Genomic DNA, 23,669 nt, shown 5'->3' on the forward strand with positions numbered 1-23,669 from the left:
CGTGGTGCTCCCGGGAAAGGCAGCAATATCACCAAGAGTTGCTGTGATGTGTATGGAGAGTGTGCACATGGGAAATTTTTACACTGCAGCTCAACTGCTGTAAATCAGCATCCTCATTCTCAGTATTCTGACTTTTCTTCAAGGAAAGCCCGAACACTTGGATCCAAAATGAAGAAAAAGAAATCTGTGGGATTTTATTTCTATTGAAATTGCTCAGGTGTGAGTTTCATTGAGTGACTAGTGAAGTTGTTCATAGACTGAGTATGGGACTTGGCAGGATTTAGTTGTACCACTGTCTCCCATAGTCTTGGCTAGATAAGTAACCAGTCACCCTGCTGCCTTTTGGAGTGATACATTTTCTGCACTCCATGCATGATATTGTAGGTGAGATCCAGCCCCAGCAATTGACATGGACTAAAAAACTAGCACTGGCTTTTGAAAATACTGAGTTCTAGAGATTAATCTAAGGTGGAAACTCAGGCCCTAAAATGCATTATCCACCTGGTAGGACTTACACTGTTTAAAAGACACAAGATGAGCTCTTTCTCTCCCCGGTTCTTGCTGTACAAGGGAATTGAGTCCTGTTTCAGTGCCTCCCTTGCTGCTGGAGGATGGGTAGTCATGGCTTGATCTGCCATTTGCTGTCAGGAGAGGAGGGTGTGGGGTGGGGGGAGCTTGTTAATCTGCCTTGCTTCAGATGCAGCTGGGAGGGCCTGTCCAGACAGGAGCACATCAAAGAAAAGCAGTATGGCAAGTTTGGCTCTCTGATGCAAAACCAGTCCATTTTTACGTTTTTTAAACTCCAGGCTTTGTTCATTGTACAGACTGAGATGCAAGGTAGTGTCCGAAGATTGCCTGAAATGTTTAAAGGCTTTATCACCACAAACACTTTCTCTCCACTGCTACCTTTAAATGTTTCTACAGCTAGTTTTAATTCTTTCTTTTTCTCCATGGTTTGTTGAAGGCTTTTGCCCTTCTGCTGTGCTGGTTGAAGGTATTACAATGGAATGAAACTCCACATTGCTGGTTAGTGGACCTAGGAGAAAAGTTTTCATAGAGTGGGCTACAAGCCAAATCTAGGCTAAGCACCTATGATCAGGCTACATGCCTGATCCTGTGACCCTCACACAGACCCACCTCCCAGGAAATCAACAGGAGATGAGTTTCCATGCTGGGCTGGGGAGAAGATGCACTTTCTGAAATTCAGTCTTCCGTATTTAGTGTGGGACACTGAACGATAAGAGCCCTAACGAGAACCTGACGGAGAGAGTCCTGCAGGACGCACAGCGCCTCTTTCTGATGAATGATGTGGTGCAGCCAGTGACGGTGGATCCCTATGTGACTCAGGACAGCATTCGATTTTCCAAACTGGTGGTTGATATTGTTCAAGGGAAGGATACTCTCTACCATGTCATGTATATTGGAACAGGTAAGAGCGTGAGGGCTTCAAACAGTTCCTCCTGCTTGCTTGTAGACCTAGCAGCCCTGGGAGCCCAGTTGTGAAGTCCTTACACAGTTGTCAACCAATATTATTTTGGTACAAAATTGCATGGAAGTTGTTTGCCTGAGTAAATTAAAAGCAGGATGGAGGACTTGAGGCAGAGTCCCAAGTGATCAGACTATAAATCTCCATTGTGTTTAAAAAGAACAGTAACTTTTTTCTCCCTCTTATAAAAACATGTTTCAACTAATCAGGCTAATAAATAACAGTGGAGAAGAGCAGAGGTGGCTGGAATGCTCAGTGGTTTCATGCATGTCAGTTGCCTCTCAGTGCTATGACAGACCCGTCTCTGAATAAGCAGTAATAATGCATAACCTCTAGGCTTGCCCAGGGATTTAATTGTGTCTTTCTTTGCACTTTCATGGCCCTACTGGTGTATGGCTCCCAGTGCTTTTGGGAATGGGCATGCACTGAAGTTTGAGGCAGATAGGGAAGCTGAGTGCTTTTTTTGTGGGAGCATAGCAAGCCAGTGGTAGAATTAAGTGTATGATTTAGTCCCTTAATTTTGACTTCCATCCTCTAATCAGCAGAACATGTTGCCTCTTCTGAAAAGCACAGGTACCTTGGATAAGTGAAAATGCTGAAGAAGGACAAAGTGTTATAAATGGTTGTCTTAGCCCATAGTCATACTAATGATAGAGGTTAAATTAAATAGTTTGATTAATCAGAGCATATGGCCAGCCTCATGGGTATAATGTTGTTATCCTCTATGGCAGAAGCTTTGACTTTAGAATAAGATGGATTGCTTCCATAAGTGCTCATTTAATCTCACATCTGAATGCAGAGTCATTGCCTTATTCTCATGTTTAGGAGAATGGACCTTCAGAACTGTGTCATAATTTATCTAACTTTTACCACCACTTATTTCAAAAGTGATCATCTTGGTTTATTATTTATATGTTCTAGCAGCACTCCCAGTGTGGGAACTCCATGAACATTGATTATGATGAGAAGATTGTTTTTAAATGGAAATACAACATAGTTCTGTCAATATGATATCTTGATATTTAAAGTGAGGAGTCCAAGCTACAAAGCCTTACAGAAAGTTGGAATACTTCCTGCCTTGTATCATTACTGTAGAAAGGTCCAATGCCAAAACATTAACTACTGACCCATGTTTGCTTTATGGCCCTGGTTAGTGGTGGCTGAAGAGTAAGATCTGCTGAAAATGTTTAAACCTGTGAAATGCTTCAGTAGAGGCAGCCCTGAACACAAACTCAGTCCTGAGACTAGCTGAGCCCAAACTTCAGTCTTGTTCCACATGTAAGTGAAAGGGAAACTTCACATGGTGGCCAACCCCAACATTATAAATTGCTGAGCTTTGGCACCAGTGCAGAAGTTACTGGAACAGAAAGATTAAGTTTCATGAACCATCCAGCTGACAGAGCTCTTGGGGGTTTTGATGAAAAGTGGTGTGCATTAATCTCCCACAGCTTAGCAGATCTTTAAATTGTTTAGCTAAGAGCACTGTGAGCACAAACATGTATGTTTCTGTGTATGCACTCCTCATGCCATAACATCCCCTTGTCAAGCTGGCTTCTTCCAGGAAGAGGATCAATTAGGTCTCTGACCCATGCAGTCATTATGGAGGCCTCAGAGATTTCCAGCAGGGCTGCTGCATCTGTTGTCATTTGTCATGACATCAAATCACACTGATCGGCTCCATAAACCAATAGAAATACAGACTCAAGGCACCAGAAATTAGTTTTGCCATCCTAGGTCACCTTGCTCTGTAACTCACTAGTGACGGGAGCAGACTCCTCTGCCTCAGTGCTCCAAAAGGGAAAAACTGCCAGGTACTCACTGTCCAGGTGGTTCACATCCTCCTGAATTCCCATTTAGTGCATTCTCAGGTGGTTTCTGCTGGGGATTGTACCAATGTAGCTGGAGCTCTCTACCATGGGCAGAAGGTGACCCAGAACTAGGTTAAACCAGCTCTGTAAAGATGACATTAATATTTCCCTCTTTAGGCAGGTGTGAAATGAAGTCACTGCCTCCAAGATTTACTTGTGCCTTGTTTCTTGTTCTATTAGAGTATGGCACCATCTTGAAGGCCCTTTCTACCACCAACAGGAGTCTGAGGAGTTGTTATTTAGAGGAAATGCAGATCTTCCCTGATGGACAACAGGAAGCAATCAAGAGTCTCCAAATCCTACACAGCAACAGGTCACTCTTTGTAGGTCTAAATAATGGAGTGCTAAAAATTCCTTTGGAGAGATGCTCCATGTACAGAACAGAAGGGTAAGTAAATTTACAGTTCTAATATATCCCTGTTGAAGTGCATCTCCTCACAGATACATACGTAACAGGAGCAATGAGGATAAACAATTTTTTTTTTTTGTAAATGTTAATTAGTCCTCTTCAGAAATTAATCATATGTTTACCATGTAAGGGTTTACAATATTTACTTCTGTTCTTGCTTTTTTTTTAAACATCATATTATAGTGTTGCTTTTATTAAGTCCATGTGTTTTCCTGGTGGTTGTTATTGGCGGTATGGCTGAGGGTTTTTGAATTTGGGTTGCAGCCAGCCTTTCCTTGCTCATCTGAGTGATCACCTCTGAAACACAGGATTAGGCAGGGATGGGCTGCGTGGCAACTTGTTATTGCTTTTGGAAATCAATAGTTCATCTCAGCTATGTGTGACACCTCTTACACCTGGACAGATTCCGTACCTTGATTGTACCTTATAAAGGGAGTAGGAAAAGTAACTTTTTCTAATTGTCTGCCTTGGCACCAGAGCAGTCTTCCACACAGGACTGTAGAAGGTTTTTGCATCCAAATTGTGCCTCTCCATTTAAGCAGGTGAAAGTGTGACAGCAACTGTTTGAGACAGATGCTCAAATAAACTCACTGGGTGCTGTGGGCATTTAATTGTTTCCATCTCTTGAAAATACTTTTCTTTCTCCTCTCATGCTTTTGCCTTGCTTCCCTCTGTGAGAGTTTTGTGTGAAACTGATGTCCTCTGTGCTAGACAAGAGGAAGGATTTTGTTAGCAACATTTAAACAGATTCCCTCTTCCATGGCCTACTGCAAGATGTCCCTGTTCTCCTGCCAAAAAAAACTGATATAGAAAATGTCACCATAACTTTATTTTCAACAAGTAGAGTTTATCTATCAGCTTGTCTAAATCCACGTATGTCTAAAACAGACAGACACAAAAGTGTTTAGTAAGAGAAAACCACAGCTGGAAAGTGCCATCCTGTCCTCAGCCCTTAAAAGCAGAGATTTTAAAAGGTAGAACATAACAGCTGTCCTTTTCAGGCTGTCCTGTAGTCTCAGTCTGAGAATATTTATGTGTGTATACATATATGATCCAGTTTCAAGAGAAATGAGTTCTTCCTTTCCTTTCCTAATCTTGAGCTCAGCTTTCCAGTAATTTATAGATGCTGTCCTATTTTCAGCCTGCCCAAGTACTTTGTATGACACTTACATTAAAATTGAAATGTTGGAGGTTTGCTGAATTGCCTTAAAATGGGGCAAGCAAGAAAAAAGAAGTGACTGGAGAGCAGACAGGTGGATTATCTCACAGGACCACCATATATAGGTCCTGGAGGCTGCAGAGCAGCCGTATATAAGTTTATCCCAGCAAAACAAAAACCAGTCTTCACAGAGGTTCCCTTGCCTGCTTGTGACCAAATGCAGCCTCAGTTTTATGCACTATAAGGCACTGAGTCCTGGCTGAAATTACTGCAAAGTTTGTGTACCAGCGCTGGGTTTTTTTGGTAAAACAAACTTCCTGGAGGCAATTTTGAGTGAAACAAGAAAACAGCTCAGTTCTCCAGGGTTGGGAGATTCAAATTTTGCCTCCATTGACTACTTTCATGATAGAAATCAGCAAAACCCAGCCACTGGGCAATAGCAAGGTACATGAGATAGGGTCTCCTGATGGCATGGTGGGATGTGATGTGGGAGGCCAGAATTTGCTGCATTGAGGTGCTGACCATCTAGTGTTCTTGTGAACATTGTGAACCATCCTTTGCCCTGTCGGTGAGTCTTGTGGAAGGATTGTGCATTTGGAAAAAGGAAGGAAAAAATAAGAAAATGTCAGAAAGCTAAGAATTTCCATAATTTATTTGTTTGAGGGAATGTTTATGATATTATTGCATTTTCGGCTAAGAGTTTACTTTTTTGTTTGGTTTTGGGTTTTTTTTTTGTTGTTGTTATTGGGGTTTGGGGTGGGGTTTTTTTTTTTGGTTTTTTTGGGGTTTTTTTGTCTAGGAAATTTTCAACTGCAATTTTTTCAGCTGCAAGTGTTGGAACCCTTCCTCCCCTTAGCATCGTGGCTATGTAGGTGATAAGTCAATTTGACCTCCTTTGTATTTCTTTCAATCCTGAACAGTATCAAGAAGGATATTTTAATTTCCTCCAGTGCATTCCACCTGGCACTTCTCCTGGGCTGTGATTTATTGCTTATTGTTGTGTCTATATTTAATACACGCCAATATTCAGCCACTATAGGAAGAAGGGCTCCCGCCCCTACAACACTCCCTGCTTACTTTTTTGTTGTGCTGTGACTTCGTGACTGGCCTCCTTGAAAAGCTCTGGTTTCATCGGCTTTTATAATGTAATTGTTTTGGTGGGGCGGCTAGGGAAGCTTGGAGGTGATAGAGAGAATTTGTGCCTCCCAGGCAGGAATACCACATTGTTGTAGGCTCTGCCTTCTGTTATCAGGACACTTTTCAGCCTTTTAGACCCTGGGGGCTGATGCGGGTTTATGATTACCGATACAGAGCTGTTGCCTTCAACCTGCCTTCCTCCTCCCTGGAACAGGCAATCATATTGAGAGAAAATTGACCCTAGCATTGATCCTGACCAGCAATCCTTGCTGCTCTGCTGCTTTAAAACCCCGGGGCTTGCCACCAAGGCTCAGAATTGGGGCAGAGGGAAAACCAGCAGCAAAGGGAAGAGAAAGAAAGGGATAAGGACTTCTGCCATCTCCTTTACTGTTTGTTTATTGACACGGCACCAATTTAATCTCTTAAATGGTGACCGGTAACTCAACCCCATGTCTTGATGTACTGGGTCTCTGAGCAATGTTTTGTGTGTGCCCACTGACCTGTCTCAGTCAGTCTTTTCAGAACAGCCACTCTTAGCAACAGGGCAACGGGAAGACATCTGTAATGTCAGCTGCCTGAATTTACAGGCTGGACTTGGCTGCAGGGACCTTCCCTTGTGCGTGTGTGTTCCTGGTGTTTGTCTTTCCTGCTCTGTTGAGTGCTGCCATTCCCCACTCACTGGAGACTCTTAGAAAGATGCCAACAAGCAAAACCCACAAGCCCTGTGAATATGCAGAATGTTTTGAAGGTTGATTTGATGGGTGGTAGGTGCTGGGTGGCTGTGCTTACTGCTGAATTTTGCATGGCTTTGAAATCTTTGTAACTTCCCTGCAATTTTCAAATGAGCTTCAATTTTTTTACTTCAAGTTGCCCCCAAGCTTTGGTGAGGAATATTTGAAGAACCAGTACTGCAGCCTTATCACTGACACCACTGTATCTTTAGAATGTGCCTGAACAAAATCCCAAATCTGAATTTCAGAGAGCTGATGACCTCAGATCTGCAGCATTATTTTCAAGGCATAATTTAGTAATTTTTTCAAAGGCTGGGGTGCAGTTATTAATTTTTAGAATTGCAATCAGACAGATAGGAAAATGAAGCTGGTTGTAACAAGGAATAGTTTATGATCTCTTCCTGTTGAGGCATCTTCTTTGCAGCATCAGAACCATGGGCTTCTGAGCACACGGAAACCCTGAGTTGGGCCAAGGATTTTGATTGCACATTTAAATGAGGAAAAGAAAATGTCTGGAAATAAGACCAGACAGTCTCTTGAATACCCACCCCTTCTCCTCTCCCTGTTCCGAGCAATATATTTTAATGCACTTAATTTTTATATTCATTCCTTCCTCTTTCTCCTTCCCTAATTTTTTCTGCATAAAACTTGCAGTTAACATGATACATGTTGCAGTTTTGGATGTACAGCATGGTTCTGGGGATAGTTTGGCTTGCCTGTGCTGTCCCTGCTGTGCTGTGGGCATCTCCCAGGTTGTGTCAGTGCCACCTCAGGTTACCTTCATGCCAGTGTGGATCCTCCTGCTGCCAGAGCCAGGTCCTCTTGCACGCAGCTATGACATGCTCTTACCTGAACCCTTGCCTGCTTTTTGACCCGATTGCTGGAATTTGCTCTTGAGTCATGGTGAGGTTTTGCCCTTTTGCTTGGCCTAAATTCTTCCGCACATCCCCTCCAGCCATGGTACTTAATGCAATGCTGGCAGAAATGACTCAGCTGACAAGGACTCTTATTTGCTGACTTGATATCTGTGAGAGAAGCACAGCTCACCTCTAAATAGCTCTGGGCCAGTGATCAGACAAACTAAGTGCATATAGGTGAGTAACTCCTGAAATGGCTCCAGGGAGTTTTTGGAAGAAAAGGGTCAGCAGCTACTGTAAAGAAGCAGAGTTTTCTGCCCTCTTTGTCTCTCTCCAAAGTGGAACTGTAGCTCCAAGCACGATCAGTGTACCACATCCACCTATGAGGGGTTTGAGATATCACATGGAGGATTGCTTTGAAGTTTAATGTTATGTTCTTTTTTTTTTAAGCCTTATATGATGCCAAATCCTCTGTAACAAAGGAGTGAAGCACTTGAATGTAGGATTCTAAAACCTGAATTACAGGATTACCATATTTCAGGACTAAAGCTATTGGGGAATTTATTTGGAGAAATAACATAGTCTGGAAAGAGGTATAAGAATTTTCCAGTTTGGGGGAAGGATTTAATTGAATACAGGCTGGAAATCCTCTGACTTCTTCATCAGAATGATGATAGTTCCTTGAAGGACAAACAAGGAACTATTGTTGGGTAAAAAGAAAAATGCTTTAAAAGGTAGGGGAGGGAACAACAGAGACACTTGCTCAGTGGAGCCCAGCATTTAGCAGATTGCTGAGGCAACACTGATGGCCAGGTTGTTCATCAAAGATCTTGAAAATCCAACACCTTTTTCTTAGCTGAGGCTGTTGAAAAGCTGGCCCAGATTTTGTTTTGAAGATCTTCTGCCTGAGAATTTAAAAAAATATTCAGCACATTGAATATCCGTTTAAAAATAGAGGCAAAAAGAAAGGTAACAGACTACAAAAATGTGATAAAGCTTAATCATTAATTTCCATCTGTTCTGGCTGATATGGCCCCTCCACAATTAAGGGAATTAGCTAATTATTGTATCACCAATAATGCTGAAAAGCTTTGGAAGACTTCATAGGCAGAAAGGAGAGTGCTCAGCCCAATGTTTTGTCATCCACAGTGTCCAATAATACATCAGAATAAATCACTACACATCTGGTTTGACATTCTGGTTGCATTTAAGAAAATAGCAAGACTCCCACTGACAGAGAATGAAGACATCAAACAGAACCATGATCACTAAAGCTCTTGGAAAAAATGAAGTTTGTAGATGAAATGGATCTGTGTTCTTTAAATAGAAGTACAAAATTATACCATTTTCTCTATCCTGACAACACATTTGCATCTGCTGTAGCAGGCAATTACTCCCATTTTCTTTAATGTAGCTGTTTATATATGTAAAGTTAAGTGCATCCATACTATTTGCAGGATATGGACCTCTAAGGTTTGAAGGGATGGTAAGGTCTAAGGAACGTGGCTTTCAGAACAGCAGTCAAAGAGCTTCACTTGAATGGTCTGGGAAAGGGACATGTCTGAAATTGGAAATAAAAAGCAGATAAGGCTAAGCTGGGACATATTTCCTGTAAGATGCCAGAGAGATTAGTTTTCAGTTTCATCTTATTTGACATTATCTTTAATGACATGGAAGAAAGAAAATAGCATACTTTGTAGATGGCATTTGAATATGAAGGAATCACAAATAACAGTGAGGAGAGAAACGCAGTGCAGGGCCAGCAGGGAAAGCAGCAAGAGGCTGAGTTTGAGGAATAAGCCTGTGCTGAGATTTCTGGTGCATGTGTTGCTGAAAAAGAGAGAGGATACAAAATAGGAAGGGGCTCTGCTCCCAACCAGAGGAATTATTACAGTTTTTCTCATTTCTACTAAATGCTCAAACCAATGACATGTATTATATTAATTTTAAGCAGCCTGTACACTTTTAGGCTCCCACTTTTAGTTCTGAAGTCTGTAAATGACCCTGAGTGAACAGAAGGTGAATTTAGCTGTAGCTGGAGTCCAGAGTAATACAATTGCTGAAACAGACAAAGGTCACTTCAGAAGAAGCCAAACAAAATCAGCTGATTTCAGAACTCACTTCTTTTTGTCTTCTTCCTATCATGACTAGGTTGCCAATTCGTTTTGGATTTGCCAGGAGGGAGGATGCAGGTTGAATATGCCGAGGCTTTTGTTTGCTCCCTATTTTTAAAGCATCCTACCAACAGGACTTAGGAACAGTTTAGTGTATGGATCCTTTTACCTCTAGGAGGTTGGCTGTAGGCCAGCTCAGATCAATGCTGTCTAAAAGTCATTACCAATCTGATGCCTGCTAGGTGGGCTGTGTGAAATTACTTTCAACACAGTGGCAACTGACAGGAAAGCATGTTGTTTTCTTGGAATATGTTATGTTAGGATGACATCAATGCTATTGTTATACAAACAAGATTAATAACTAAAGCTACCAGCAAGCCCCAGGGCAGATATCCATTGCATCTGTCAATTCTTGCCATTTGCTACTATTATGTCATAAGATTTGTATTCTAGGCAATGGTCACATTCAGTAATGTGGCTCCTGATGAAAGGGTCTGCATTCTTACTGCTGCTGTGGCTGGTTTTCTTCTTGTCTCAAGCTTCAGGCAGAATTTGCAGGGTAAAACACGAATGTGTCCAATGTTAATACTGAATTAATGTATTGCTACAGATGCATCATTAACTTTTTATCAGGAGATGTGCTGTTTTACCTGTTTGGGGAAGAGGAAGTATCTGGAGTCAGAGCAAATTTGGTTTTGCTGGTTCTAGTTTTAATTTGAAGTACATATAAATACATAAAATATGTATGGGTTATAGAAAAATGTAATACTGTACAGTCTGGTATCTTCTATCAAAATACCAAGTATTGTAGAACTACTGGAACACTCCAGTCTGCAAGAGTTAAAGCTGGATTTCAAGAATATCCATTTTCTTAAGTGATGTTCTCTTGTTAAGAGGAATGAACATTGTTTGATGGTGTTATTATAATTACATGGGAAGAAGCACTGGAGAATATGTAGCAGGACCATTTTGCCCCTTATACAGTGTTAAAATATCTCTGCATTAGAAGGCAGATGTGTTTGATCCTCAGGCTGTAATGGATGATCTAATATTTATTTGACTTATCCAAGATACATTAATCTACAAAGGCTCTATCCAGTCTAATCTGCATCTTGTTGAACAGAAAATAATTACCCAGATCTTAACAAAATCCAACTTTTACAAAGGAGCTGCTTGAATATGGATTACTTTGTGCAGCCTAGGTGACAACTGTAGGCTATTTTCAGGTTTCTTTATCACACTGCTTTCTAAGTTTTCTGCCTTTCCAATTTTCTTTCCCATCCTAAGTTCCCATTTCAGTGTAACTTGTGTTCTTAAATCAGCATCTTGCAGAGGCTACATAAAGCACCTGTCTGCATCTCATGTAGTGGATTTGCTCTTGCCTAAGCCACCCTTTGCCTGTCTCCACCCACACCACCAAACTACTGCAATTTGCACACAGAGGTCTCAGATCTGCAGCCACAGAGCAGGAGCACAGGAGCAGAGCACGTCTTAATGTGACAGCTGCCTCCAGACAGTGACTGACACAGGGCAGAGACAGGGAGTAACACTTGAGTGCACTGATTTGCCCAAGCTGCCTTTCCAAAAGGATGCCTGGTCCCCTCTGCCTCTTCCCATATGGCAGCCCTGGGGAGCATGTTTTCTTAAGGCTCAAAAGCCTGCCGAGGCTTGGAAACGGTGGTGCTTTGCAACCCAGACAAACATGCCCTGCATTCAGGAATTCCTTCTGGCTATTCCTTTCATTAGGACTTCAATAGTATCTGAGTTTTCTTGTGGATGAATGATCCTGTCACTGGTAGTCAGAGACCCTCTGTACTTTTGTTTTTATTAAAGGTCAGTTTTGTTTGGCACAGTGACAAGAGTTTCTAAAAGTGTTCGTGAAGGAACACTCCTTTTTTTTTTTACTAATCTGTTTTACTAATGTAAACATAAATCCAGATTTAATCAGAGATGGCATTAATCTTCATGTTTGGATAAATGGAATGTTGCTGTATTTCACAGCTTTGAAAATAAAAATAAATTCCTATCCAATAAAGAAGTCACTGTTGCTAGAAGATGATGGAATGGGATGTCAGAAAGTAAGAAATTGAATAGTTGTGCAGCCTGTGCAAGGCCATAATCTATAAACCTCAATCGATTAAAGTGATATTGAAAATGGTAGGCCAGAAGGTGAACTCTAGCAAGAGTTTCCCTGATGTGGAAAAGAAAATGAGATAAAACTGCCTGAAAATCCTGTCTGTGCACTGCTTTTTTTAATAAGTAATGTGTTTGACTCATAAATGGACTTCAGTTTTGAAGGTTGCCTAACACCATGGTTTTAATTTATGCATTCAAAACAAATCATGTGCAGAGCAGCAATCACTGATGCTAAGCATGTGTGGGTGATAAATGACACATACACATTTCAGCTTCTCTGCCTCTGCATCCAATATCACATGCCAAAATACCAAACCTTGTCTGTCCAGATTAACATCAACTGCACCCCTCACAGTGGTGGTACCTATGAGCTGCAATATGCTCTTCCCAAGCAGGGCCCCGCTCCACAAATAGCCCTGTGAATTCCATATGTAGTATGTGGCTACTGGTCTTGAGGAAAGGGCAGTAACATCTGGCATGGAATATGTTATATTCACCAACTGAGAAATGAAGCAGCTACTTGACTAGCATCTGACTAAAGCAGCTCAGTTCCACTTGGCTTCTCTTCTCATGGGGAAAGATAATGAATTTGTACAGATCACTAACTCATTTCTGCAGTTTGAATTTGTAAAGGTATCAAAATTAGAGGGATTGTTAGAATGTCTGGTGCTTTTTTTCCCTTTATAATCTTATTTTCTTAAACCACAATCATCCTTTTGATTCTTGTTCTTCTCGTTTCATGCCATCGGGCTTTAGGGAAGACAGAGGTCCACTCTTCCTTGCATGGGCTATTGAATTTGTCAGTAATTATGATTCAGTTGGCTGGAAGCTAATATGGTTATTTGTTTAGTTCATCCCCTCTGCAGGTTGCTAGCAATGGGACAGCAAGCTAACCTTGTCAGGAAATGCCTGTCTGCCAAACACAGCCTCATTCTTACAACTAACTCAGCTAAAACACTTTATTGCTTGCAAAGGGCTGTTCCCTCACAGGTAACCATTCTAAGAGTGCAAAAAAACCAGTGTGGAATTGGAATTCTGAGATCTTATTCCCCAAAAGAGCAAGGGGCACTCCTGTGCTGCCCATGCTCCTGAGATGCTGAGCATGGATGAAGCTTGCGCAGTGCCTTGCTGGATCAGAGTTATAAATGTTTGCACTGCACCAGTGGATGTGCCTCTGATGGACTGATTGGTGATGTCCGTGGGGTCTCAAGAACCAGGTACAGAGACAGTTCTTGTGTCTCCCTGACAAACGGGACTTTCAGTGCAGGTTCCAAGCTCATGAGCGAAAACGCAGAACTGTCTCCTGGTGCAGTGAGGTTTTGTGAGCAAACGCAGTTTGGGAAGGAACTTCTCAGCCTTTGGGTCTAGAGCCCTGCCTCTGCACATCATCATGTCCTTCCATTCCATTCTTATTTGCTATGAGTCATAAAAAAGGAGTGATAAAAAGTTCAATGAAAGAGAGGAAATGAAAACAGGGAGAGTAAGCACAACCTGGCAGATGAAAGGAGCAGAGTTCTTCATAGTAAATATTTTGAATTAGTTTTGTGGCTCTTGGTACAAAATGGCATTTTTATGTGTCTTCTGTCTGGTAGTAAGAATGGGAAGAGGCTACAGTAATTCTTTCTTTCCTTTGGTCTGTCAAAGCCTTACCTTTTGGGTCTGGTTCCATTGATTTGATGATTCATTTTCAGTCTAAAGTTTTAACTTTCAGGGAAAAAATGACCAAAAGATGAGGTTATCTAGACCCACAGCAAATTTCCCCATTAAAGTAGGAATTAAAAACTTTTTAAATACAGATGGTTAAGCTTTAATGAAGATTCTGAAAGAAGATGTCATTCAGGACATTACCAAAAAAAAAAAACCCGATCTTGGGCAGCATCAGCATACTGGAAGCAGAAGCCTTTTTACAGCACATACCATTAATGAAGGCTCAGCACACCGGGTGTCAAAGACCATACAAAAACTCTTTTTAGTCATAGGTAAGAGTTTCCATTGACTTTAGTGGGCTGTGGATAGTGTCTCTCTTGCAGTGTCTTAATCCTTTTTGTAATCCCAGATCACTGCTGTAGAACGATTGCAACAGCCAACAACAGGGAGGCTTACAGCTCCCAAACAGCATGCAGCAGGTGAGCTCTTATGAGCAAGATCTTATTTTCATGCAAATGACCTTAGTAAGTGAGAATGAGGAACTGGAGAAAAAAAACACCTTGAATAGGAGACATGAATGGAATTGTTTTTCAATTGAACTTTTCAGTGTATGCCTTTATTCCTCACACAAGGCATTTATTGTGAGGTAATGAATTAAAATGAATCACTATTGATAGTAATGCCCTATCAAAATAAATCCAACCTCTTAGATATCTGTCAGGAGGTTCCAAGTCCTCTCTGAATGTGAGGTTACTAGATAGCCAGAGGGAAACAGGACATGGGCCATGTGGTGTCATCATCATCATCATCATCATTACTTTCACAAGCATCCCACTTCGCAGGATTTCATTAACTTAATTTCATTAAGTCATTAGCAGTAAGAGAGTCAGTGTTAACCTGCTATGCTCAGGTAGTCTTCTGGGATAATGCTTTCCCTCTACCCCTGGGAATTGTGGTGTGAGACAACAGAATAGTGTCTCATTAGTTCCTTGAGGCATTCCCAGCCTGCTACTGAGGAGACTTAAGTGAAATGTTCCCTTTATGTACAATATAAAACCCGGGCAACTGAGCCAGTGGCAGAAGTCCCATTGCCTTTGAAACATCAGAATTTCATTGTTGTATGTAAACTCCTTTGTATCTTATTTCACAGTATTTACATACTGCCCTGCAAGACTGCAGGCCCTGTGGCCTCTGTGAGATTTTTCAGCACTATCACAATACAAAATGGTATTTACATGTAAACATTTCAATTTATTTTGTGTTATGAGCACAGGCAAAGGCTGTGATATCTTTGCATTTTCCACACGATGGTGCCTGATCTACTTAGAATGACAGTGTACTTCTGAAACATTTTGATTTGGGTATGCATGTGTGCTTGCATATATTTGTCTTTTGATATGTGTTTGCTGATGTGGTTTTATCTTTTAATGACATAAACAGGGATATATATATATATATATATATATATATATATTCTAAAGATACTGTAAGGATATAAATTAGGATGGCTTTTGAAATGTTCACTAGAAGTATTTGTCAGAAATGTCATTTTCTTGCATTATGTACATTGTAATGCTTTTCCTGCTTAAAAAAGGGAAAAAATGGGCTAAATTTTGTGTAGGTAAATACATTTCTCCTCACCCCTGAGTGTATCCCTGTTACCTGATAAAACAGGTTTCTCACCAGAGCTGAGGCAGATGAGTGTGCCGAGTCCTGAAGAGAGGCAGACAGCATGGCTATTTTGTTTTTAGATTTCAAATGGTTTTGAGGGCCTGCCACGAGATGAGGAGAAGTCCTGGGCTGTGATGGTTGCTAAATTACAGAGTGTGTGTTTTGACAGCCCAGCAAGCCCAGGCTGGGTATAGGAACTCATTATACCCCAGATGGAGAGCACGGAGCTGGCTGCAGCTCCCGGCCAACAGGTGCCATGCCAGCCTTTCCCAGAGCCCATCACCAGGCCCTGCCGTGCCAGCATTTCCCAGTGCCCATCACCAGGCCCTGCTGTGCCAGCCTTTCCCAGAGCCCATCACCAGGCCCTGCCGTGCCAGCATTTCCCAGTGCCCATCACCAGGCCCTGCCATGCCAGCCTTTCCCAGAGCCCATCACCAGGCCCTGCCGTGCCAGCATTTCCCAGTGCCCATCACCAGGCCCTGCCGTGCCAGCATTTCCCAGTGCCCATCATCAGGCCCTGCCATTCCAGCATTTCCCAGAGCCCATCACCAGGCCCTGCCGTGCCAGCATTTCCCAGTGCCCATCCGCAGGGCCCCTGGCAGCCGTGTAGCTGGGTTGCTGATGGCCCATCCGCTGGAGGTCATGGCAGTGGCAGGGGAGCGCAGGCTCTGATTCAGTGAGTGCTCTGTGAGGGATCCAGAGCTGGCCACTCCCGGCCAAGAGCAGCCCATTTGCTCCGTGACATACACTGTGGCAGTGCCAGCGGGGAGTGGTCAGTGCCTGACTGGGCTGTGCTGCAGCCTGCAGAGTGGCTGAGGGCTGCTGCACAGAACATATGGAGATTATTTCCTGAATTTATGCAGCACATGTTTTCCTATAAATTAAATTCAGAGAAAATGTGTATCATAATAGGGTGATGCTCGCAACAGCGTTCCCCGTTATGAATTACAATGACCTCTCTCAACTCGCTGGGTGCCCAGTGAAATGGCTTCATGCAATTGGAAACAATAGTGTATGTGGTGTCAGGGTCTGAAAGCCTGACCAAAAGGCTCTCTGAAGAAAAGCAGTGCCTTCCCTCCCCCGCCACCTGCCTCTCCACTGCTTCTCTTTTTCTACCTTTTAGAAACTGCCCAGTCTCCTCCTGAGGTACCCAGTTGTCACCAGTGTGGGCAGATGCCCCAGGGTCGGCTCTGTACTGAACCGGGCGCTGCCCTTGCTGAGGGGCAGCTGCACAGCAAAGGCAGCTCTGGATGTGGCAGCGGCCACACTTCGTGGGTGAGGCTGGTGCAGGTTGCCAAAACAGCAGGACAGGGGTCTTTAGCCAAAGTAATGAGCAAAGCAGCACGTGTCCCTTCTGTGTCCTTGGACTGAGGATCCCAAGTCATTTTCTAGGTAAATATTTGATGTTCTGTTGGCTGAGGCTGGGGTAAAATCATCTTTGCCTTTTCCTTGGGTATGCTGAAGCAACTGAAGGAAAAATACGGTAGAGACGGTCATTGTGACCACCTTCCTAAAGCATGAAAAAGAAGCTGTGTTCCTTACAACTCTGCATGTGAAATCTTTAGCAGAGGAAATGTAGGAGCGGAGCAAACTGGAAACTCGTAATTAAAATATAAATGTGTCTGTGTAAGACATGTATAAAGCAATGGGTACCAGACATCAAAACAATCTGGGGTTTGCTTTGGGACAAATCACTGTGGAGTCAGTACAGACTAATAGAGTGTTCTCAGCTGTGTGTGAGGGACTTGCTTTTTCATTTGCAGCTGATTACAGGCTAATAGGATTTCAAAGATTTCTGGGAGGAAACAGTTCACATCTCATTGCATTTGGGGGTGGGGGGGTTTGATGTTTTGTTAATCATACTGATACTTTGCCTTAGAATACATTTTATTACTCTCATGCTTAGCTTCTCAAACCGAATCTTTCCCTTCAGTCCCTTGCTGCTGTCTAATTGGCAGTTTTCAAGTCATTTGGGATTTTTTGAAAGATCTTATCAGCCTTTTGTGTGATAGAAGAGAATGGATCATAGGGATTAAAAATAGAGTTGTGAATAGTTTTAGGTTTAGTCTTTTATTTGTCTTTCACTAATACATGCATGATGTGGCTTGTACCTTTATATTTTCTTAATGAAAATTAACAATTTGAAAGCAACTCATGGGAACGACCGATACAGCTGAATTTTATTGGTACAGACTACTTCTGTGACTGATCTTCACTGTTTAGTGGCAGTAATAGCCCTGGATATTTTTGTTTAGCAGCTCACATGTTGGGAACACACACTTAGCCTGTAAATATGGATTCAGGAGGAAAATGAATACGGCAGTGTTCAAAGCAGCCAAAAGCTTAGAAATAATGTTCTGCTGTGACTTTTCCAAACTGACATCTTGATGCTGGGATTATAAATGAAACCATTGTTCCAGCAAAGACCAAGACTAATAGAAAGCCTTTATTACCAGTCCATTGGCTAATTCTGCTTGTCTAACCCCTTCAGATGGACACAGTGTCAGAAAACATCGTCACAGAGGTCGCTTTGTATGAGATTTGGCCTGCTGTGTGATTACATGGGGGCTCAAAGATATCTCAATGACAAGTGTTCTTTGACTAAAATTTGTAAAGTCATTTTCTTTCCCTAGGCTTTGGAGAAGAGTGAAGTGATTTTTAATCTACAGCTTCTATGAGTGATATTTTCTTTGTGTCCTATCACCCTCCTATTCAATTTTTCCCCCTTCCAAGCAGGTAAACCTCTGCTTAAAGAAATTGTTTCTTCTGCTGAGCCTCGGTGCAGTTGACAGCTGTCACATACAAGGACTATACTTGAATAAATGTATTTAGAGCTAGACAGTTTTAAAGGACTTTATTTAATCTTTTGTCTTTGCACATGCAGGGAATGCCTGGGAGCCAGAGACCCTTATTGTGGCTGGGATAGCAAGCAGAAGCGATGCACCACCATTGAGGACAGCTCCAACATGAGCCTCTGGACCCAAAACATTACTGAGTGCCCAGTAAGTGGAAGGAGTGGAAACATTTTATATATACTAATGTGTGTATGTGTAGAAGGGAGAAGGGAAGGGGGGGGGTATGGCAGCCTGAAGAGGTCTGGCTGTTCTAATCTGACTCCAGCAGACCTGAGACCAAATCTACATGATACTGCAAAGAGATGGCCTTTTTTCCTGGTCCTGGTCTCCAAGAGATGCATATAGAAAAGAAGTGTCTCTTCTTGAATCAGTCTGAGTTGAGTCTCCAGCTGCCTTCCCAGCCACCCACCCTTCCCTGATGACAATATCCAGTTCCTGGCTGTGATCCCCAGAAGCTGTTTGGCTGAGTAGAATTCCTGCTGCTTGAACTGTACCTCCAAGATAGCTGGGAATGAAAAACAGTCATGTTAAATAAATTGAGGGTGAAGGAGAAATTGTCATTAATGCTCATTGTTATTATCTAACGTCAATTAGCATGTTAATACTGCTAAGTCCAATAGATAGGGAGAGAGGAGTGGAGAGTAGGGTTATATCTTCAGTACGCTATTTCTGTCTGGAGGTGCTGGGATGTTTATTCCCCTTATCTTCCTTACTCCGAAGATATTTTCCCAGGAAATATTAGTCATTACTTCAATCCATCCTCAGCTTGGCAGGCTTGAGTTTTTCACTGCTGGATTCAGAGACTTGTGTGTTTATTACCCTCCTGTGTTGAACTGGGATGCAGTGCTTCTTGATTGCCCATGCTGTTATCTCATCCTGCTTAATGCCTGTGTCTGTTGATAGGTGTGTGAGGTGTTAATCCTCTAGTTTGAACATGTCTGCTGTGGTGCACACTAGGGAACAAACTACTCCAAGTCATTGTTTCAAGGTCATAAAAATCCAACACAGAATATTCAGGAGTTTGGCTATTCTTGGGGTACTAGTTGTACATTTGTTTTAACATTCCATTGTAGATTATTTTCTGTGTAGATGCTCCTATTCTGTTACATATATCATCCTTGTGCTCTTTAACTGACAGGCTGCCAAGCTGTTTAAAATCCATATGCAAGTGCTTCCTTTTTCTTTAACCCCTGCCATTCACTGGATCAAATTCACACTGACATGGAGTGGGACAGCTTATTTAAGCACCTGCATCAGCATATCCAAGTATTTCCTTGTATTCAGTGCAGGACAAAGGTCATGGTCAACAGAAGCAAGGGTCTAGAACAGCATGTGCAGATGAGCACTGAAAGGGAAGGGGAATATAATGACCCAATGCCAAACTTCATTCCTGCAAAAGACCTGTCTGTGAGTTTAGTTGGATGAGTTACTCTCATAAGAAGCCCTGGCTTTTCCCACCCTCCTTTTCTGGGCTGAGCACCAGGCGCTCAGCTGTGCTGGTACAGCTGTATGTGAGATCACAGTCAAGTGTGAAATGGTGTAGATTAAAAGCACCCCTCCCAAATAAACTTTTCCTAACCCAGCTAATGTCAGTGAGTTCTTCTGCAGCCTAGCCCACAAACAGATGTCCTGGCACTGCTGAGAGACTGGCATTCAGCAACTTTTAAAGCCAGAACTGGCATATTATTGAATTATATCCTACGTGGGCCAGGCATTTGTGTGAGTCAACCACAACACTAACACAACTTGACTGCTGCTCTTGTGCAAACAGGCTTGTTCAGAGCTAGTCTGAACATCTTTGTACAGCACTACATTGTGCCACAGATCCCCACTCTCCAGGCTTTAATATTAAGGGACTTTTGATAGAGGCTTAATCATGCAGTGTTAACATAATACATTGGGAAATGGTTACTGTATGGTATTACTAGATAACGTCCAGAATCTCCTAAGGGTTACTGAGGTTGCAATCTCAACCATTTTAGCATTAAGAAATGGTAGCACACAAATTCCACAAAGTAAACTGCTCTTCCATGTATGTGCTCATACTTTACTGGGGAGTCCTGATACAGGATTGTACCTGCTTTCTTGGGAGAAGGGAGTGAGGTGCACTTTGCATTTAGAAAAACAGATGCATCCTATTTTGTGATATCTTACTGCTGCCAACATAAGCCACCAGCAGGAAAGGTGGTGGCTTTAACTAATAAACTCTTAGCCAAGCTCATGGTGTCACTGTTGAAGGTTGTTGGCGAGTCAGGAATTGAGTATTCCCAGTAAAGCGTACCATCCTCCTTATCCTGAGCCCAGCAATGATCTTCCTCCCAGGTTTTCATCCCAGTCCCACTTTGTGTTTCCAGCAAACCCCTATCTTAGTCATACTGCATGTGTTCCATGCTACCTCATTTTCTTGCTATCACTGGCAGTTTTCGCACTCTGTTTTTGGGTCTTGTACCCTGCTGTCAATTCATGTGGACTCAGCTGCTCAGAGCTGCAGTGCCCAGGCTGATCCTGCTCTGGCCCACACTGAAGCATCTCCAGTGCACAGAGGAGTTTTTGGGTGCTGGGATTAAAATCTATGAATCTCTGAAAATGGAATTTTTCCCATGTCCCAGTGATTTTATACCCTGGACAGGTTTGAATGGCTTTTCATGGGAATTGCAAAAAGGTGTTACAAGGACATAAAGTTCAGTTCCTTGCTCTGAACACGTTCGTTTCAAGGAAAATATTGCTACTTATGGACAGTCTTTGCCTCTAGATTTGATTTTATAAATTACTGAAACTTCGCAAGAATTTACAGCTTTCATCAAACAGCCAACATGGAAACTTCCAGATTAAGTAACTAAAGCTTGGCAAAATTATAAGCAGTTGATATCTGAATCCCAAGGTAAAGAATAGACGAATTGAAAGAACAAGGAGTTCTTCCAGTCTTACCTGTAATGTCAGAATAAACATGGAAAATATCCTGGCAGCAGAGATTAGGAGTGGTTAGTCTGAATTTTTAGATCCTGCACTCGATCTTTTAGATTCTACAAAGAAGAAAGAAAAAGATGAGGCCTTTGGTGTGTGTATGACAGTTTATAAAAGACGAGAATTCCAGAAATGGCAATATTGTCAGGTGAGAGAAGGACATTTGATCAGATGTGTTTTTAAAGATGTCCTCTCTGTCTGATGGGCACTGTGTAGGCTTCAAAGGATTTGCATTGTAAAGGTATTCCTGAAAAAGATCAGTGCATATGGGGTTTTATCCCACTTCCTAAGTTTGCTCTTTTGAAGATATTTTTGTGGATTTAAAGATGGAATGATAATCCATATGTAATTTCTTAAGTATAAAATCTTCCCACACTCATAGTGTGACATGTTTATAAATTGCAACATTTTGGTTATGGTTGCTTATTTGTTTAATTTTTGGGTTGTTTCCCAGTATCATTTATGAGCCAATGATTATTTACTACCTTTTTTTTTTTTAATTGATGCCACGAGCCATATCATCCCATTGATTTCTGAACAGAACTCCCTGCTGGAATCAGCAAGGCTTTCTGGCTCAAAAATTAATAGAAATGATCCAATACTTGGATTATGAATTTGTAAGGCAGGAGGAAAACGGAGATAAAAATCTAGTATTAAATATCTCAAAGTACGTATTTTGACTCCCCCCCTCCAACTTCTAGAAACACAACTGTAATGATTTTTAAACAATGTTTAAAGCAGCAAATTCAAAAACAACAACAAAGCTCAGTGATCTCCTCTGTGGGCATCTTGCCTTGAAACCTTCAGCCCAGAGCAAATTTTTACAACTACATGATAATCTATTGCAAACAAAGGCTTACAGCAGATGCCTGAAACCCCCAGCTGCAGCCTGAGGACTGTAGTATCAGATCTAAATTGCTTCCATGCCACTGATGCATATTTTTGATGCTGCTGTAGATGGGTGAGAGGGGAAGATGACAATCCACCAGAGGTACATTTGGAGTGTTTGACATAGTGCCAATCCTGGAGAATGAGCACAGAGCAGCATGTTTCAGAGAATGAATGCTGGAAAGCACTTGTGCCATGGCTGTGGTTGGCTCCCTGCATGACTCCTGAGCAGGCTCACAGCCCCTCTGTGCCTCAGTTTACTTGTCTGTAAAGCAGGGACACTCATTCCCCCCCTGCGGCAGCCCAGGGGACTACTGATCCTGCTGGCAGCAGAGCTCAGTGGAGCATGGCACTGTGGGGTTTGTCAGGGTAGCTGGCTCAGATTTGGGGCCAGGGCTGCTTGCCAGGAGCCCAGTATCTTCCTTCCTTCACCCTTTGTTGCATGCAACACTGAGGCCAAATCCAGTGTTGCCTTTGCCAGCAGCTTTACCAAAGCTGCTGAGCACCCCACCACCCCATGGGTCACCCCACAGGCATGAGCTGCTTGCAGGCAGCCACCATCTGTGCCATCTGCCCGCAAGGCCTGGTGCTCTGGGATGGGGCAAGGGATGGGGAGCATGGAGGAAGCCAGCAGGGCAGAAGTGCATCATGGTGCTGTGCTGTTACAAGGGAGTAGCTGTACGCAGGCAGGGCCAGCACCAATCCCTTTCTGCATCATGTTTCTCAAGTCAGTAGCAGAGGGGACAGGACAGGGATGTTCAGGGAAGCTTTCAAGACATGGTCTTAGGCTGCAGGATTTTCCAGTAGTGGTGGAGTGGGCACAAGAAGGCAGTAGAAGCCAGGAGGGATTCCAGGAGAAGCAAGTAGAACACATCCTCTCCAGACAGCCTTGGGGGCAAGGGCCCCAACAACCTGGTCTCCAGTCCTTGGCTTAGGGCTCCCCTACAAGCACTGGTTAAAACAGGGCACAGGAGAGCAAGCTCTGACACCCTGTGTACTGGAGGGTTGTCACCAGCCCTGAAACACTTCTGTTTCTCATGTTCTTGGTCTGCCAGGACCACTGTATTTTTCCTTCACTATAGTGTGCAGGAAGCTGTCAAGTCCAAGCCTGGTCAGGCCTGTGCAGGCAGGAAGCAAAGGGCAAAGGGACACACAGCAGCATGGTCTGGTCTATAAATTGTCTTGAGATGAATTTGTGCTCTTTAGGTGACTATATGATCCTCAACATTAATGCTAGTCATCATCATGTCCTTCACTTTTTGTTCTTCAGCCATTTAGGCTATGAATCATTTTAGAAAGGGAAACAGTTCTTACTGCAGGTTTGGGCAGGGCCAAACTCAGTGAGGCCAGAGCCTCAGCTGGTCACTACGGTTATATGAACACTAACTTGGAAAATGCTTGGCAGGAAGCCCTGCAGAGGCTGGAATATGATGGAGTGGGGTCAGTCAGTACTGGCCATGGTGTTGCTTGAAAGGCTGAATCTGTGCAGCGTGGAACAGGGAGTGTGGTGGATGTGTGGTGTGGCAGATGGATGTTGCTGCTGGTGTGGTGCTGGCTGGGTCGGCTCAGTGCCTGTGTGTACATGTTAGGTATGCAGGGTGGAATTTGGAGGGTAAATATTGATGTGGCATTGTCTGAAAACAACTCTCTGTTTTGAATCCTGCTCGCAAGCACAGACAGCTCCCATCTAAGACGCATCCTCATCTCCCCGGCAGCTTTGTTTGGCATTTCTATTGTGGGCCTGTCT

At 42.8% G+C, this 23,669-nt stretch overlaps 1 protein-coding gene across 10 annotated transcripts in view; it reads left to right on the forward strand.

The window, feature by feature from the left end:
* Positions 1 to 23,669, forward strand: part of SEMA5B (semaphorin 5B) — a 280,124-nt gene that overhangs the window by 219,441 nt on the left and 37,014 nt on the right. For all 10 annotated transcript variants that reach the window (XM_068195396.1, XM_068195400.1, XM_068195401.1 and 7 more), the window contains 3 exons: positions 1,222 to 1,429; positions 3,535 to 3,742; positions 18,100 to 18,217. In XM_068195396.1, coding sequence (XP_068051497.1) covers positions 1,222 to 1,429; positions 3,535 to 3,742; positions 18,100 to 18,217 — 534 coding nt within the window. The remainder of the gene's footprint in view (positions 1 to 1,221; positions 1,430 to 3,534; positions 3,743 to 18,099; positions 18,218 to 23,669) is intronic.

The sequence above is a fragment of the Anomalospiza imberbis genome, chromosome 7 (assembly GCF_031753505.1).
Source record: "Anomalospiza imberbis isolate Cuckoo-Finch-1a 21T00152 chromosome 7, ASM3175350v1, whole genome shotgun sequence".
Taxonomy (NCBI): Eukaryota; Metazoa; Chordata; class Aves; order Passeriformes; family Viduidae; genus Anomalospiza; species Anomalospiza imberbis.